We start from the raw sequence: 18,104 nt of genomic DNA, 5'->3' as shown, positions 1-18,104 counted from the left end.
CATCACCCTGCTCAGTGCTCCCCTCCACCTCTCTCTGTTTTTTTTTTCAAGAAGACTGTTTAATGATACAACTAACTTAAGTATCAAAACACAGCCGTGCTGGGGCTGGAGCCAGGGCTCAGAGAGTACCTGCTGCTACACAGAGGACCCGAGTTCAGCTCCCAGTGCCCACATCAGGAGACTCACAACGGCCCGTAACTTCAGTTCCTGTGCATCAGATGCTCTCTCTGGCCCCAACAGGCCCCCACATGCATGCACAGTGTTGGAGCCTCTGGCTCATTTTGTAGGCAGCTAGGAACGGGTGGTGGTGGTGTTAATCCCACTGGTTGAGAATAAGCCCATTATCACAATGTTTGAGCCAAATCTGAAGCAAACTTTATTGAATACTGTCCAGGACAATGGACACTAACCAGGTCCATATTCAGGATTCCCAGAGTATGGCATCAAATTACATTAGTCAGAGGCTTATAAAGGCAAACCCCACAATGCTTCGTGCTTCCCACCTTCCTCCAATCAGGAGCAAGCATACACCCTGGAGTACTTTCTGCTTAGTACCTCCAGCCTACATGTGATCAAGTACATCCTGTGCAGATGGGGTAACCAAGCTTGTTTCCAGAAGTGAAAACCTGTAACTTTTTATCTTACATGAAGAACGGCACCTCCGCATTCCAGAAAGTCATCTGTCCTCGGGCAAGAGGGACTCACACGTTAGAGGCATAAAAAGTTTTATGGATCCCTTAGGCACAATGATTTAAACTTAAAACATCACTTTAGCCATCACAGTGTGTGCGTGGGGGGTGTGGGAGAGGGGACCAAAGACCTGTTGTCACAGAATAGGTCCAAGGGAGGAAGGAGGACCTTCAGTCAGAGCAGCTGCTGAGTGCCTGTCCCAGTCACTGAGGGCCAGTTAAACCAGCTAGTCACGAGGCAAGTTGTGAAACTCTAAACCCTCTCACTTCCTGCGTGGGTTCTGGAAGAGGGATCTGTGAAGCCACACCCCCCTCTGAAGTAGCAGCTCTATGGGTGACAGAGGCTTTCCCATGTGCCACTCTGTCTTCTCATTCAAGGGAATGAGGAGCTGGCTGGACAAACTGTTACTCTGGGCTGTTTTTCTTTCTACTGCACGTAAGCCTGATTCAATATTCTAAGAATTGACTCTCAGGCCAGGAGTAGCGGTTCACACCCAGAGGCAGGGGTATCTCTGTGAGTTTGAAGCCAGCCTAATCTACATAGAGAGTTCCAGGCCAGCCAGGGCTACATAGTGAGACCCTGTCTCAAAAAACAGAGACAAAACCCAAACAGACAAAAATCAGCTCTTCAAAACATCGTATGGAAAATGCTCTCCTTCTAATCTTCCCCTTTTCTCTTTCAGTTCAAAATGCTGCAGTGGATAATGAGAGGAAGAAAACAGACGGTAAGTCTCATTTCCTAAAAGGATGCTCATTGGAACGGCGGGATAGCTGGCTTTGAATGTGAGCGTTCTTTTACGGGCATTTCTGTGTTTTTAGATCAGCAACCAAGAGCAAAGGCTTCCATTATCTGCCAGGAAGGAGATGAGCTGAGTTTAAAGCGGGGAAATTGTAGCTTTTTTTTCCTCCCACCTGAAACTCGGCGACAACATCTTGGGATGGTTTTACCATGAAAAACTTCAAACTCCCTCTGCTGTCTTTTTTGTTTGTTTGTTTGTTTGTTTGTTTTTCAGCTAGAAAATCCTCACATGATCATTGTAAATTTTATTATTTACTTTTGAGGCTGAGTCTCCTGTAGCTCAGGCTGGCCTCAGACTCCTTTATGTAGCTAAGGCTGGACTAGAACTCCTAAGCCTTCTCAAGGGAAGGACAGCTCAGGACCCACCAAGACCAAGATCTCAGCACGAAGGAGATGTATTTGCCCCAGAGGGACAAAGGCAGGACATAGAGGATGAGGGGGAGGAGAAGAGGAATAAGGGAGAGGGGGAAGGTACTTGCCCTGGAGGACAAAGGACTGCCTCTGGATTGAGAGGAGACAGATGTGGCCCACAGGCAAATTGCGAACGGGAAAGGAAGAAACTCCATGTTAGGATGAGTTGGTTTGTTTTGATTGGGCATATTAATTAGGGTGACTAAGAGGAGGCTTTTGAGTAATGAACTTTGACGCTTTGATAGGAGGACATGACCCCCAACGCCTTGGTGGCTAGCTTTAGGAACGTAAAGGGAACAGGAAATTGGGAAGAAGGGCAAAAAGCAAAACCTGTTGGCACCACGCTCACCACACTCGGGCCTGCCAGAGCCTTCCTTCCCTTTCTGCCTCTTCCTCCCAGGTGCGGGGTCACAGGTGTGTGCCACCACGCCCACTCAAACACGCCACAAATTCAAGCAACTGGCACTGTGCATGGGAGGAACTCCACCGTGGAGTCAGGGCACTTGGTTGCTGAGCCTGGCATGCTGTTCACCAGCTGGCAGCCTGGGCACTGAAACTGACCATTTTTGAGTTTGATTTCTTTCACCTGGGAGGTGGGAATGCCGCAGCGCACATCCCCTACACAGTATCCGGCATACCGCACTCCTTCAGTGTATGCTAACCATGGGAGATTGAAAGTGCTCTGCACAGCCCCAGCCTGCCTCCTCTCCACCCAGAAGCAGCCAGTAACAGTAACTGGGTTGTTTGGGCCTTTTGTTTTCGTTTCCATGGATTGTGATAGGATCTTGCTATATAGACTAGCGCTCACTCTGGAGCCCAGGCTATGCTGAACTCATAGGAATCCTCCTGCTTCAACCTCTTAAACGCTGAGTGTGGTTGAGCATACACTGCAGAAGCCTAGATGGATATGTTTGTGTCTGTCTACGATGTCAGGATTTATTGAACAGCAATAAATTCACAAGCTGTGTGGTTCTGTTGACTGTAATTTTCCAAGAAGTCCTGATTTCCCTTGGTAGCTGGCAGTTAGCAAATACGGCTTTTTCTATTCCAATTTTAAATTTAATATTAACGCTCAGATCACACATTACATATCTTTTTTTTTTTTTTTTTTTTTTTGGTTTTCCGAGACAGGGTTTCTCTGCGTAGCTTTGTGCCTTTCCTGGAGCTCACTTGGTAGCCCAGGCTGGCCTCGAACTCACAGAGATCCGCCTGCCTCTGCCTCCCGAGTGCTGGGATTAAAGGCGTGCACCACCACCGCCCGACCACACATTACATATCTTACAGTCAATATACACATGAAGGACCGGAAAATATGTATATGGCACGCGTCTTTAATCCCAGCACCCCGAGGCAGAGACAAGTTTATCTCTTGAGTTTGAGGCCAACCTGGTCTACAGAGCAAGTTCCAGGACAGCCAGGGATATACGGAGAAACCCTGTCTCAAAAAAAAAAGTGTGTGTGTGTGTCTCTGTGTGTGTGTGTGTGTCTGTGTGTCTGTGTCTCTGTATGTGTGTGTGTCTCTGTGTGTGTGTGTGTATGTGTGTGTGTGTGTGTCTCTGTGTATGTGTGTGTGTCTGTGTGTCTGTGTGTGTGTGTCTGTCTGTGTGTGTGTGTGTGTCTCTGTGTGTGTATACATGTTACAGACTGGCCATCAAAGTCACAGTAGACAGAGTTCAAGGAATTCTAAGAGGCCTCACTGAAAGCAGAGTCTGGTTGTAGCCCAGGCTGGCCTAGAACTCACTATGTAGCAGACGACTGACCTTGAATTCTCGACCCTTCTGCCTCTATCCCCCAAATGCTGAACTTGCAGCTATGATGACCACAGGGGAGAGACAGACCCTGGGGGACCTGGGGGGGTTGAGGGGAGCCTGGGGGACCTGGAGGATCTGGGGGGACCTGGGGGGCCTGGGGGAGCCTGGGGGAGCCTGGCAACAGAGCAGAAAACGATTTGTGGTGGGTAATTTAATGAAAAAATCACAGCTGGGGTGGGGGGAGGCTGTCCCTGGTTTATGCGAAACATACTCCATGATAAGAACATTTGGCAGCTCTTACCTGGAAAGCAATACTAACGGGAATTGAAAGCTCTTGTCAAAGCCAAACAAAAACACACAGACAGCTGTGCCATGAAGGGATCTTTATCCCGAGAAAAGCAAAGAAGACCGAAATCGGAACATGGGTGTGCAGACTGGGTGGCCTCTGGCACACCTGAAGAACAAAGGGAAGATTGGCAGGGAAACAAAATTGTCCTGGGGCGTTTGTTTCTGTCTTGATAAAAGGGGGTGTTCGTCACTTTCCTCCCGACTGTGACCAAATATCCAGACAAGAAGCGACTGAAGGCAAGAAGGGTCAACCTGGGTTCACAGCTCAAGGGGAGATTAGCGCCCATGATGGCTGGGAAGTCATGGTGGCAGGGACCTGAGGTGGCCAGCCACACAGCATCACAGTCAGGAAGCAGAGAGAGAGGAAAGGATGCTCAGCTCAGTCTCCTCGGCTGCTTTTTATTCAGTCTGGGATGGATCACATCACCCACATTCAGAGTGAGCCTTGCCACCCCAGTTAGCCCAGTCTAGAAACTTCCTCACAGACATCCCAGAGGCAGTCTCCTAGGTGGTCCTAGAGCCTGTCAGCTTGACACTATTAACCCCCAGGTCTCCTGTAGCCCAGCCTGCCTTTGAACTCCCTGGATAGCTAAGGATGGCCTCGAACTCCTGGTCCTTCTTGCCTCCATCTCCCACGAGCTGGAATTAGAGGCATGAGCTACCGTGCCTGACTCATGCAGTGCCCAGGATGGAACCCAGGGCTCTGTGCGGGCTAGGCGAACACTCCACCACCCAAGCTGCACTCCCAGCCCAGCCCCATCAAGCGGTTTTAATGAAGACTGCTGTGTCATTTTGTTTTTCCAGAACTGCCTCCTCCAAATCTGAACTCAAGTACGAATGTGGTCAGGATGGGCCAAAATGTATCTCTGTCCTGCTCCAGCAAGAAGAACACATCAGTGGACATCACCTATTCATTATTTTGGGGTACGAAACACATAGAAACCAAGACCAAAAGAGGAGAAACCGTCATTTTCCACCTGAAGATCTCCAACGCCAATGAAACAGGCCCTTACAAATGCAAAACCAATGTTTCCAACCTGCAGAAGTATAGTCAGGAACTCAACTTCAAGATCGCCAGTAAGTGCCTCCTGCCATACAGTGGCGATGGGGGTGGGCGGAGGGGGGCTGAAGGGGGTCTCTCTGGTGCTGTGGAGGGCAGTTCAAAACACTCGAGAATGTGGAAAGGGACTGGAGACGTGGCTCATCCGTTCAGAGCCCTTGCTGTGGGCTTTCTCCCTTTTTTTCTTATTCTGCCTGGGCCCTCAGTGTAAAGGATGGTGCTCCCACATTGGAGAGGGTCTTCCCCGCTCAGCTAATCCTCTGTGGAAGTGCTTCGCTGATCTCCTAACCCCTCCTTCCTCTAACCAAGATTAGCCACCTCACCGAGCTTCTTCCCTTGAAGCCCCACCAGCCAGCACGCTTCCCGGGCAGCCGCACCTCATGTGTTCGGTTTTCTCTCTGTTACCTTCCCACGCCATGCGTCTCCTAGCCCGCCACCAGCAGCCTCATCTGTGGTGACCTTGATAATGAGTCCCCAGAGAGTGAGAGAAGGGATCTAAACACATTGCGTCAGCAGTCTTGTCAAACTTACAAAGAACCACTGGTTCTCCGGGTCTACCGGCGTGGAGGCCACGAGCCACACGTATCCACACAAAATGAAATTCACGCTAATCAAAATGATAGTAAGAAGAATTCTCGGGCCAGAAAGATAGCTCAGTGGGGTAAAGTGGCTTGCCGCACAGGTCTGAGTTTGATCCTTGGAGCTCACATGAAGGTGGAAGGAGAGAACTGATTCCACAGAGCTGTTCTCTGCCTCCACATACATGCTGTGGGATGTGCACCAACGCATGTTTGCTTGAACGTGCATGTGAGTACATGTGCGTACACACACACACACACACACACACACACACACACACACACACACAAGTAATAAATAAGTGCTAAAAAATTTAATACCACAGTTCTGGGCATACCTTTAATTGGTCCAACATTTGGGAGGCAGAGGCAGGTAGATCTCTGAGTTCAAGGCCATCCTGCTCTATATAGCTAGTTCCAGGCTAGCCAGGGCTACATGCTGAGACACTGTCATAAAATTAAAAAAAGCAAAACAACAACAACAAAAACTCAATGCCAATGCACGGTCTTGTCGCATGTCTAGTATTCAAGAGTCACAGGTAACTGGTGACTGCCATGTTGGTCAACATAGAACATGTCCCCCACTACAGAAAGTTTTGTTGGATGGAAATACAGGTCAATGGCTCTAAATTTTAGGGTGCAAATATCATAATCTAATCCAACACAGCCGGGCGTACTTTCCCCAGAAGCAGGCTCAGAAGACCAGTGTGTGTTGTTGCCCTGACAAAACACTGTAAAGAGGAGAGATGCTTTTTTGGTTCCCAGATCCCAGCGACACAGTCATCATGACAGGGACAGGGACAGCAGGAGTGGGCAGTGGACAGTCACATTTCAACCACATACAGGAGGGAGAGGGGGAGGGAGAGGGGAGGGGGAGGGAGGGAGGGAGGGAGAGAGAGAGAGAGAGAGAGAGAGAGAGAGAGTTTTCTTTCTCTTATTTTTAAAATTTAGTGATTATTACTTTTTTTTTTTTTTTTTTAAACACACAGTCTCATTATGTAGCTTTGGCTAGCCCGGAACCGGAATTCACTATGTCGAGGAGGGTGGCCTCAGACTCAGAGTCTGAGATCCATCCACCTGCCTCTGCTGGGTTAAAGGCCTGTGCCCCTAGGCTGCTTTCTCTTTCTTATGCAACCAGGGGCTTCTCCCATGGGATGATACCACCCACACACTCTGGGTGCGTCTGTCCACGTCAGTTAACATAATCTCTATAATCCCTCATGACTTGCCCAGAAATCCGAGTCCTAGGGGATTCTAGATCTGATCAAGTCCACACCACTATCAGCCAGCACAGCTAGAGGTACCGGTTTTTTTTTTTTTTGTTTTGTTTTGTTTTTGGTTTTTCGAGACAGGGTTTCTCTGTATAGCTTTGCGCCTTTCCTGGAACTCACTTGGTAGCCCAGGCTGGCCTCGAACTCACAGAGATCCGCCTGCCTCTGCCTCCCGAGTGCTGGGATTAAAGGCGTGCGCCACCACCGCCCGGCAAGGTACCGGTTTTTACAGGAGTCCCATGCTCTGGGCTGCAGGTGGGAGGCAGCAGTCTGGAAAAAACTACGTGGTGACTGTGACTGTCATAGAAATGAGTGGGAGGAACACAGACAGACACAGAGCTGGAATGTGGTGCACAGTGGCCAAAGAGAGTCCTCTACCCTACATGGTAAGGCTGCCAGATGGACCTTCTCTGCCCATAGCCTTCCTGTGGTTTGTTCGAGTGACGCTCGGTCCCGTCCAACTGTTTGATGGCTGATAAAACACGGCCATCTTCAGTGAAGTCTCACGGATCCGTCTCTATCGATTGCTCGCTTGGTGCAGGCTGTTGTTCATTGCAAGCTATGGTGCTTCTAGATCATCAGTGATACCTAAGACATGGTCCTGTCCCAAGCCCCATCAGGACTGATGGTTGGAGCCATAAACACAGGTTCCTTAATCAGGGCTTCCCTCATCAGCTAAGGCTGGAGACCCTGGACCCACCACACCCTGACTTATATCGATTGGTCCCGGCCCTCACGGAGCCTGCCGTCGTGGCTCACGAGCTGTGCTGGCTGCTGTACAGGAAACTGGCGCAGAGTGGAGAAAGAAAGGTAAGGCCTGGAGAAGGGCCCACCTAGGTGAGGGGCTAGGAGAATGAGCAAGAGAATGTGGGGAGACTGGGGAAAGAGAGCTGTGGTTGATGTCCTTGGCACTTTCAGAGCTCCAGCTTGGGGTGGGAACTGGGCTGGTTGCAGGTCAGAGAAGGAGCGTGTGAGGCCAGGGGACGCTTCGGACCCAGGGCGTCAAGTCTGAGCAGTGGAGATGGAGAGGTGAGGAGGTGGGGGGAGGGGCGGGGCGGGGCTCTGCAGTCAGTCTGTTTGTCAGCTCTGTGGCCTGGGGCATTTCCTTCTGCCTTTGGAAGCAGCCTAGGCTGGCTCTATACTCACTTATGTAACCAAGGATGACTCCTATGGAGTTTCAGGACAGCCAAGACTACATAGAGAGACCCTGTCTCAAAAAGCATAAATAAATAAGTTAATTAATAAAACTAAAGAAATCTATAAAAAAAAACAACTGTAGAAAAAAAGAGCAGAATTTGACAGCAGCACTGTATTTCCTGTTTTGAGCTTCCCTGGAATCGATTTAGCAGGGCCACTTCTGCTTTTCAGAGGAAGTAAAAGTACTTGAACAACTGACTTCTATAAATGGAAATACAGAGAAGTAGGACACTTTCGGGTTGAGAATAAAGCCAGCTCTCCACTGCATACTCGGAACTGGACTGTTGACAAAAATCACACTCACAGCTCATGGTGGAGCTGATTGCCACTGTCCAACAACTTAAGTCTGATCCATGGGCCCCACATGGTGGACAGAATCAACTCCCATAAGTTGTCTTTACGCATGCCATAAATGTACATATATATATATTAAATAAATTTTTGATTGTAGTCATTCTTAAGAACAAACAAATTGGCTAGGTTGTGGTGCCACACGCCTTTAATCCCAGCACTCACGAGGCAGAGGTAGGTGACTCTGAGTTCGAGGCCAGCCTTGTCTACAGAGTGAGTTCCAGGACAGTCGGGGCTACACAGAGAAACCCTGTCTTGAAAAACCAAACAAAGAATAGACAAATAGCCAGGTATGTTACATACACCTGTAGTCCCAGCATTTGGGAATTGGAAGCAGGAGGATCAGGAGCATAAAGCTAGCCTCAGCTACATAGTAAGTTCAAGAAAAGAAATAATAGATCACGAATTCGGAACATCAGTTCTCTGAAGCCAAGAGGCAGCCTTGCCCCACCCTCCAACTTCTCAGCACTTGGTACTGCAGGCCGTCAGTCAGGTTAGCTGTTTGGCTCCCAGCTGTGTGTCTGGCTCCCAGCTGTGTGTCTGGCTCCTCAGCAGGTCATTTGCCTTGAGGCCAATGAGCTGGAGTAAGGGGTTGATCTGTGTACATGGAGGGAGTACCCGGTATGGTTGGATATTGTTTGAGTACCCACTTTCATCCTTCTGGACTGGGCAACTGCCCTAGTCAACCAGATGGAAACAGATCTAAACCGATTTTATTTAGTTTATTCTGTGTGTGTGCACGAATGTGCTTGTGGCACTAAGTGATGAGCGTGTTCTCTGCTTCCACAATGTGGGTTCCAAGGACCAGACTCAGGCTTGCGTTACAGCGCTTTACCCTGCTGAGCCATCTTGCCAGCCCCAGACCAATCTGCAACTCCATGCTGCAGCTTGCCTCACAGCTCGCTCACCCTGAAGATGCTTTCTCTCCCCGACCGAGTTCCTTACCTCTAGAAGGTGCAGTGGCTTCTGCACTGACACCTCCTGCTTGGGCCTCTTGCTTCCAAATACAGGGTCCCTGGGGGAGGCTACACACACGATGGAGTTGATTCCCTGATCGATCGATCGATCGATCGAGGGCAGAACGGATGTGGCGGTGAGACCTGACTCCCTGCTATTCCTAGTGTTCCCAGCCCTGCCTTCCACCTCCGAGGTCCAAACAACCCACACAGCCATGGTTGCAGCCATATTAGACTTCGAATTTTCTTGGAGACATTGGGCCTTTCTTTCGCATTTCTCCCCTTCTTTGCTTGGTTTTGGTTTTGGTTTTTTGGTTTTGTTTTGTTAATTTGTTTGGTTTCAGTTTTGGGGAGAGGAAATCCCCATGTAGCCCTAGAAACTCGTGACCCCACTTCAGCCTCCTGGTTACAGATATATCCTACCTCATCTAGCTTTTTTCTTTCTCTTTTCTCCTGACTAGCTCTGTAGCCTGGCTGGCCTTGAAATTCTGATAATCCTCCTGCCTCAGCTTGTTGAGTGCTGAGATGACATTATTTGGTCTCACATGTCACAGCCACTGGTGACCCATGAACACTGTTTTCTTACAGAAGAAGACAGCTGTCCTTCTTGTCTGCTGCCATGGCTGCTCCCAGGGTTGCTACTGGGACTACTGGTCATAATAATCATAGTTCTGGTTTTTTTGATTCAACCAAAGTGCAAAAAAGGTAGGTTCTCCTTGGTATGTTCCTGGGAGGTTCAGACTCAGCAGGGCAGAAAGGGAAGGGACCCGAGTCAGAAACGGGGCGGGGCAGGGGCTGGAGAGATGGCTCAGCAGTTAAGAGCACTGGGTTTCCAGCACCCAGGGGTGCTGAACAATCACTTGGAACTCCAGTTTCAGAAGATCTGACGCTCTCTTCTGACCTTGGCGGGTACCACTAGGCACACACAAGGTGCATATCCATACATGCAGGCAAAACACTTATACACATGACATTTTTAAAAATTGGAAACAAATACTTAAAGAAAAAGAAATGGAGTGGGGAGACTATGGTCTTCTGGTCTCAGGTGGTGAGCAGGGTTGGCTTGGTTAGAACATGGATAGGAGAAATGGAGTAGGAGAAAATGAAGAGGAGGAGGGTTCAATCCCCAGGACCCACACCATGGAAACAGAAATTGACTCTGGCACATTGTCCTCTGACCTCCACAGTGCTGTGTGGCACGCACATACCCACACACTAACAAGTAACTAAATGCAATTTTTAAAATTTCAAAAGAGATGAGAAGCCAGGCAGTAATCAGGCACACCTTTAATCCCAGCACTCGGGAGGCAGAGCCAGGCGGATCTCTGGATTTAAGGCCAGTCTGGGCTACAGAGTGCGCTCTAGGGCAGCCAGGGCTACACAGAGAAACCCTGTCTTGAAAAAACAAACAAAAATAAGAGATGAGAAATGAAGGGGTGAGCAGACTTCATGAGGCTCACAGGGCACAGCCTTCTGATGGAGGTTGTCTGGAGAGCCAGCCTCACATGCATGTACCTTACACATACAGCCCTGTGCCCCCAATCCCCATGACTGAATTAGAACTCTGCAGCAACCATCCCAAAATTAATAATAATATTGATACTTTTATTTATTTATTTATTCATTTTAGAGATTTATTCATTATGTATACAGTGTTCTGCCTGCTTATATCCCTGCAGGCCAGACAAGGGCACCAGATCTCATTTACAGATGGTTGTGAGCCACCATGTGGGTGCTGGGAACTGAACTCAGGACCTCTGGAAGAGCAGTCAGTGCTCTTAACCCCTGAGCCATCTCTCCAGCCCCTCTGCTTTTATTTTGTGATTGGATCTTGCTATATATGCCTGGTTGGCTCCGAACTCACAATGATGCTCCTGTCTCAGCTTGGGAATGTTGGGTGTGTACCACCACTCCCAATTTATAATTTTTTTTTTTTTTTGAGACTGGGTCTCTTGTTTGAGGATGGCCTCAAACTCACCATGACTTCTGATCCTCTGCCTTCCCACCCCCAGTGCTGGGGTTACAAGCACATGCCCTTCATCCAGTTTACTTGACAGTAGGGATGAACCCAGGGCTTCTTGCATGCTAGACACGCACTCTACCCACTGGGCCACACCCCCAGCCTGTCTTCACCAAACTATGCTAAAATATACGCACAATGAATTTGCTATTTTATCCCCCTCCTTTTTTTTTTTATTTTATGGTATGAGGCCCTGTCATGGACTCAACAAGAGCTCAACATGGAATCCCACCCTTGGCTCCCAGTCCAGCTTGTTCATATGCGCGTTAGTGACCTTTAGTCTTTACTCCGTGTGAGACCATCAGTAACCCCACACCTTTGTCAGTTTCCCAGGCTGCAACCCAGTGCCCTGAGATAATTCCTCACGCTGTTCCCCCTGCCCGGTAGCTGTTTCCCCTGCCTGGTAGCCACCATTCTGCTTTCTGTCTCCACAGACCTAACTATTCTAGGGTTTCATTCCAGTGGAATCCGGCAGCAGTTGTCTGTCTTGTTTTATTTTGTGACAGAGTCTCCTGTATCCCAGGCTGGCCTCAAACTCACCATGCAGTTGAGAGTAGCCTTGAACTTCTGGTCCTCCTGAGTGGGTGGGTTGCAGGGGTGCAGAATGAGCTCAGGCCTTCCTGCTTGCTAGGCAAGGACGCTACCAACTGTGCCACATCCCCAGGGGCTGCCCTTTGGTGCTTGGCTTCCTGCGCGTATCAGAATGTCTTCCCTTTTTAGGCTGGGGAACACTCTGATCTGGATGCATACCTAATGTTGTTTCCCCAGCCCTCCACCCCCTGCTTCTGGCTATTGTAAACAGTGCTACCGTGCACGTGGGTGTGCATGGATGCATATCAATGCTTATAGCAAAGAGGCTCCTGAAGTTCACTGTGTGTCATATGGTTGGTCCAGAGCAGAAAGCCCTCAATGGGTGGAGCCTTCTGTTTCTCAGCTACCTTCAGGAAGCTTGATGTGTAAAGTTGGATGGGAACATGTCTCTCTCTTCCCACTTGATGCTCAGCAACAACAAGAGACCCGTCACCATCCAGCTAGAAGCCTTTCCCTATTTACCTCTAAGCCCTTCTCTGGTAGAGATTTCAAAGTGGCCCTTTCACTGAGCACACGTGTGGAGAAATATCTAGACTTGCACAAAACAGCACTTGTGTCTCAGCACAGAAGGCTCCAAGCCGAGGGCTGTTGGGTTCCTGGTGTTTGTGTCTCTAAGCCTCAGTTTTCTGGCCTGTGGAATGGGACTGTGGAGAGCCTGTCTGAATTAGTGAGACTCATTCAAAGATCTACACGGACAAAGGTCACAGAGGGCAGGCACTCCATTGATAAAGCAGTTGAAAAGTAACTGGGACACAGTTTAGTGGTACAGTCGTCCCTGGTTAGCTTGCACATGGCCCAGGGTAGGCTCCAGGACAAACCCACCCTTAAAAGCCCTTAAAATAGATGCCCTACTTAAGACAGCTCCTCAGACACCTCAGGAACATCTCCCTTTTCTACAGACAGAACCACCCTGAGCTTTTTGTCAAAGTGGCTTCAAGATTTGCACACGCCATTAATCCCAGCACTCAGGAGGCAGAGGCAGGCAGATCTCTGAGTTCAAGGCCAGCCAGGTCTATAAAGAGTTCCGGGACAACCAGGGCTACACAGAGGAACCCTATCTCAAAAAATTTCTACTAGCCTAGAACTTAGTTGCATTCCTCATCTCTTGAAGACCACTCAAGGCTTCCTACCAACTATTCCTTTCAAGAAGGAAAGAAAATGTGTCTATTTCCAACACAGTATGCAGGCTAAGACCTCCCAGGGCCTGGTCAGGAGGCCCCTGGATCAGAGGAGTGGGTGTCATATACACATTTGTGATTGTTTCCCTCATTACTTGAGGCTAGCACTAAGACATGTCACTTAGACTCATGGGAGAGTCAGCCCCCTGGCAGAGAAGACAGGAAAAACATGTCTAAATTGGTTCAAAGTGATGACTCTATGACTTTTTTGCTTTGTTTTTTGGCAGGAAACGCTCAGAGAGAGAGTAAGTCCAAGGATTCTGGAGATGCACCCATGCAAAGTGAGCTGTATGCAAACATCTGTGAACCTCAAACTCAGACAGGTTAGGGGCCTTGCTGGTTCTTTTGATGAGTTTGGTTGGTTGGTTTGGGGGTGACTGTATACATACATACATACATACATATATATTATATATATGTGTACACACACACACACACACACACACACACACACACACGGTATGGTGCTGGAACTTGAATCCAAGGTGTCACACATGCTGGACAAGTACTCTACACAGTGCTCGTTATTTTAAAAAAAAAAAAAATTTAAAGATTCTCCAGAGACTTCAGTTAAAAAAAAAAAGGAAGCCAAGTAACAGTATCCCATCTCCCTTCCGTCTCCCATCTTACTCACCAGTAGGCCATTCTATCCTTTGATTTTTTTTTCAGCAATGAAAGTGCTTTTCCATATATTATTCAAATGAACTATTACAGTGTTAGCATATATCCATATAAGCATATTCTCTTTTAATTCTGATCTTAAGTGAAGGAGGGGCTGTTCAGCAGAAATCTTGACAAACTCCAAACCCTATGAAGTTTCTCAATTTGGAAATAATCTCACTTTCATTTCTAGGATGTAGGACGAGCAGATAATATGAAAGAAGCCATGGTCAGTGCTCATTGTGAATCTAGAATGCAGAGTCACATCTTGAAAAAAAAAAATGTATTCCCTGTGTGTTCTCATAAAAGGACAAAACAAGTCCTTAGCATTCTTTAACCCAACACTAGGAATAAGGTAAAGAATTCAATAGTGCGTCCTCATTCCCAAATACTCTTCCATGAAACTGTTATACAAACAATATGCCTACACAGTAAGAAATCACTCTCAGAAATTAACAAAGGAAAAGCTCTGTACAAAAAAACAAAACCATGAGGCTAACTGTGGCTAATACCCAAAGAAGAGCTGGCCTCCAGTTGAGGATGTCCTAGCTCGTATATACACCTTAGGCTTATTCTTTCCACAAACGTTGTCTGTCATCCTTAAATATCCCAGCTTCTGGCTCAGCTTATATTTCGAACAATTTAAGCTGACATAGGAGACTGCCAGTCTGGACACTTGGGCAGATGGCAGATTTACATACAAAGATATTATACAATACACCGTGTTGTTCTTTTCGCATAGTTCCTACCCAGGTTCATCTTGCCAAAGCATAATGATTGTTGTCACCCTGCTCTGCCCCTTGAGCAGTTCTTTGTTATGGGGATGAGGCCTAGCTGGAGGTCAGTCTTGGTGAATCAACATTTAGCAGAAACTTTCTCAGCAACCCTAAACTTCAATTATGGCACACAATTTTCTCTCTTGGGTTTCTAAGGAGCCTAGTTAGTACACTACTTCTCTTCCAGTCAGCTTGGAGGTAACACCCTTTGATTAAATACTACTTCATGTAACTTAATATTTCCTGAGCAAGTTTTTTGTTTTTTTATTTTTTTGTTTTTCGAGACAGGGTTTCTCTGTGTAGCTTTGCGCCTTTCCTGGAACTCGCTTTGGAGACCAGGCTGGCCTCGAACTCACAGAGATCCGCCTGCCTCTGCCTCCCGAGTGCTGGGATTAAAGGCGTGCGCCACCACCGCCCGGCATAAGTTTTTTTTTTTTTTTTTAAGTTAACATACTTTAGAGATGACTTTATATTAACTTGGGAAGATCAATGCTGTATCCCAAAGTCTTTCATGATCATATTTTTGTTTGTTTGTTTGTTTGTTTGAGACAGGGTTTCTCTGTGTAGCCCTGGCTGTCCTGGAACTCACTCTATAGACCAGACTGGCCTTGAACTCAGAGATCTACCTACCTCTGCCTTCTGAGTGCTGGGACTAAAGGCGTGGCTTATGATCATCTTTAAAAAAAAAAAAAAGATTTTGTTGTTCATTTGTTCTGTTTTGAGACAGATTCTTGCTATGTAGCCCAGCCTAGCTTCAAACTTGTAATCCTCCTGCCTCAGCCTCTTGAGCGATGGGATCACAGACTTGTGATACTATGTCCAATAGCTTGTTCTTTAAAAATATCTATTTTAAGCTGGGCGGTGGTGGCGCACGCCTTTAATCCCAACACTGGGGAGAGAGAGCCAGGTGGGTCTCTGTGAGTTTGAGGCCAGCCTGGGCTACCAAGTGAGTCCCAGGAAAGGCGCAAAGCTACACAGAGAAACCCTGTCTTGAAAAACCAAAATAATAATAATAATAATAATAATAATAATAATAATAAATAAAAAATATCTATTTTAATAACAAATAAAACTATATGTATTTATCATGTGCAACGTGGTTATTTGGGAACAGAGTTTTTTGTTTGCTTACTTGTTTTTTTTATTAGCAACTTGTCTAGGCTGGCTTTGAATTCACAGTGTTGCCCAGAATGACCTCAAACTCATAACAATCCTCCTGCTTCATCCTCCCATGTCCCGGGATTACAAATGTGACTTAATTTGTGTGTCACCCTTGCCCAGAGGCCATGATAACCTTTTCTGTATCTAGTTTAGTCTGTGCGCTGCAGAAGCAGGAGCATCTCAGGTTTGTTTGCTTGCTTCCTTGCTTAGTGCAATGCTTGGGAATCAAGCCCAGGGCTCCACACATGCCAGCCAGGTGCTGGAGAGAACATGAATCTGCTCCCTTAGCAGTTTTCAAGATTGTAGTATTTAATGATTAGCTAGAGTCGCCATACCATATAATAGTCGCTTCTCATATCAGACATTGCATGTTGGATGCGCGGGGTGTAAGGGCTTAGCTAAGAGGCTCCGCCCCAGCCAGCTCCACAGAGCCCCGGCCACACTCTGAGCATTGTGCAAGCCAGGCACACCGGCACCAGCTCCCAGTCTTGCCAAGCAGGAGCCTGGATCAGACCTGAAGTGACAGAAATCTGTTTCCACACCCCCAAAGGGAAAGAGCTCTCCCTAGGCCCTAGACCGCCACCCTCACACGGTCAGAGGATCCATAGTCCAGTAACACTATGCATTGTTTTTTGCCCAGAGGCAGGACAACCCCAGGAGCTACACTATATCACTCCAGTCTTCAAGGAGGTGGCACCCAGGGAACAAGGTGAGTCATGATGGGGACCAGAGATGCTGTTGGAACGAGACAGGAGTCCCTGCGACATCACTGTGGGCAGGGGCTTTGTATCTAAGGACGGAGTGGGGGACCCTAGGTTCCCAGCAAGTCCACAGTAACCAACCACAGCTCCCACAAATGTGGAGAGATGTGGGGAGGAAAAGACAAGGTGGGGACTGTCCTCTAAATACTTCCAAGGCAGGCTGGAGAGACGGCTTGGCATTTACGAGCACACACTGTGCTTCCAGAGGACCTGAGTCCACTGAGCACTCATGTCCTGTGGCCCACAACCACCTGCGCTCATACGCACAGACACCCCGCGCACACACACACACATTCAAATCAAATCAAACTCCCGAGAAGAGGATTCAGGGTCACTACTAAAACATTTTCAAGAGGAAATCGGGGCCTGGGGAGATGGCTCTGGGGCCCAGAGCACATGCCTGCCTCATTTGCATGACGCCCTGAGTTTGGATCCCAGCTCTCATGCAAAAAGCTGGGCACGGCTGTGCTGGGCCTGTGACCCCAGTGCTGAGATGAGACTCCTGGGGCTCTCTGGCAGTCGGAGGACAACGTGGGGTCAGCTCTCTCCTTCCACCCTGGGGGACCCTGGGATAGAACTAAGGTCATCAAGCTTGGTGGCAAGTGGTGTTACCCACTGAGACCATACACCTGAAATGGGGATTCCTTTGAGCCTTTGTCTGAACTCATAGCTGGAGGTTACCGGGTTATCTTCCCTTCTCCATTTCAGAAGGCTGTGTGGGCAATCCAGCTGATTACATCTACTCCGAGCTCACCCACTGAAGTGTGAAGAAACTGACTGCATCCCCGTGTAAAAGACTTTCCAGTAAGCTGATGTGTATGGAGAAACAGCAAATTCACCAGGTGCTCCAAAGTTTCACCCGAGCCTGGAGCAGGAGGATCCTGAATTCAAGGCCAGCTGGGACTACAAAGCAAGACCCCATCTTAAAACACAAAACCAAAAATATCTAACCTGTTCGCCTAAGATGAATTTGCATTTTTCACATCTGAACACTATTCCTTTGGCTAATTTGGGCCTCCCTCTAATCTTGTCATCAAAGTAGCCAGGCTTGATAATAGTTATAAAGTATTTGGTTTTGTGGGCATCCATCGTTCTCACTTTCCAACACCATTTAAAAGGAAATATCTTGGGGCTGAAGAGGTAGCTGAAGAGAAGAGAAAAGAAGCAGGTACTGCTCATTCAAGGGACAGGAGTTTGATTCCCAGTGTCCACATCCCACGACTCATAGTCGCCAATAACTTTGTTTCCAGAGGATGCATCGCCCTCTTCTGGCATCTGCAGGCACTGCACTCATGTGCACAGACACACACCTAAACACTTAATTAAAAATAAATAGTCCACAGCCATACCACCCTGAACTTGCCCAATCTCATCTAAAAATAATAAAAATTTTAGAAGTTAAATCTTAGGCAAAAGAGCTGTTTATGAGTAGCTCATGAAGGCATTATAATGATCATCCTTTGTATTCCCTGTCTCCACGCCTGCCAAAGGTTCAAATGCAAAAACAAAGCACGGCCAGGTGTGGCAGTGCACATCTTTAATTCCG

At 47.8% G+C, this 18,104-nt stretch overlaps 2 protein-coding genes across 3 annotated transcripts in view; one reads left to right on the top strand and one right to left on the bottom strand.

The window, feature by feature from the left end:
* Positions 1-12,091, bottom strand: part of Pecam1 (platelet and endothelial cell adhesion molecule 1) — a 92,372-nt gene extending 80,281 nt beyond the window's left edge. The window contains exon 1 of the mRNA XM_028865197.2: positions 11,972-12,091. The gene's annotated coding sequence lies outside the window, so the exon portion shown is untranslated. The remainder of the gene's footprint in view (positions 1-11,971) is intronic.
* Milr1 (mast cell immunoglobulin like receptor 1) lies at positions 978-17,642 on the top strand. Of its 2 annotated transcripts, XM_028865199.2 has the most exons (7): positions 978-1,125; positions 1,373-1,414; positions 4,803-5,075; positions 10,000-10,116; positions 13,428-13,523; positions 16,438-16,506; positions 17,267-17,642. In XM_028865199.2, the coding sequence occupies exons 1-7, from the start codon at positions 1,020-1,022 to the stop codon at positions 17,317-17,319; spliced, it is 756 nt and encodes a 251-aa protein (XP_028721032.1). In that variant the 5' UTR covers positions 978-1,019; the 3' UTR covers positions 17,320-17,642. The 2 variants fall into 2 exon arrangements, with proteins under 2 accessions (XP_028721032.1, XP_028721033.1); XM_028865200.2 differs by lacking the exon at positions 10,000-10,116 and having other exon boundaries at positions 979-1,125.
* Positions 17,643-18,104: the final 462 nt, after the last annotated feature.

Source organism: Peromyscus leucopus, chromosome 8b (assembly GCF_004664715.2).
Source record: "Peromyscus leucopus breed LL Stock chromosome 8b, UCI_PerLeu_2.1, whole genome shotgun sequence".
NCBI classification, from domain to species: Eukaryota; Metazoa; Chordata; class Mammalia; order Rodentia; family Cricetidae; genus Peromyscus; species Peromyscus leucopus.
Note: the sequence above shows the minus strand (reverse complement) of the source record. Positions and strands in the feature narration are given on the sequence as shown.

Excerpts from the sequence above, each read along its gene's own strand:
- Milr1 (XM_028865199.2), top strand. The coding sequence starts at position 1,020 with ATGGGTGACAGAGGCTTTCCCATGTGCCACTCTGTCTTCTCATTCAAG. Across the intron at positions 5,076-9,999 it reads ACTCAACTTCAAGATCGCCA|AAGAAGACAGCTGTCCTTCT; the intron begins GTAAGTGCCTCC and ends GTTTTCTTACAG. Across the intron at positions 16,507-17,266 it reads GGTGGCACCCAGGGAACAAG|AAGGCTGTGTGGGCAATCCA; the intron begins GTGAGTCATGAT and ends TCTCCATTTCAG.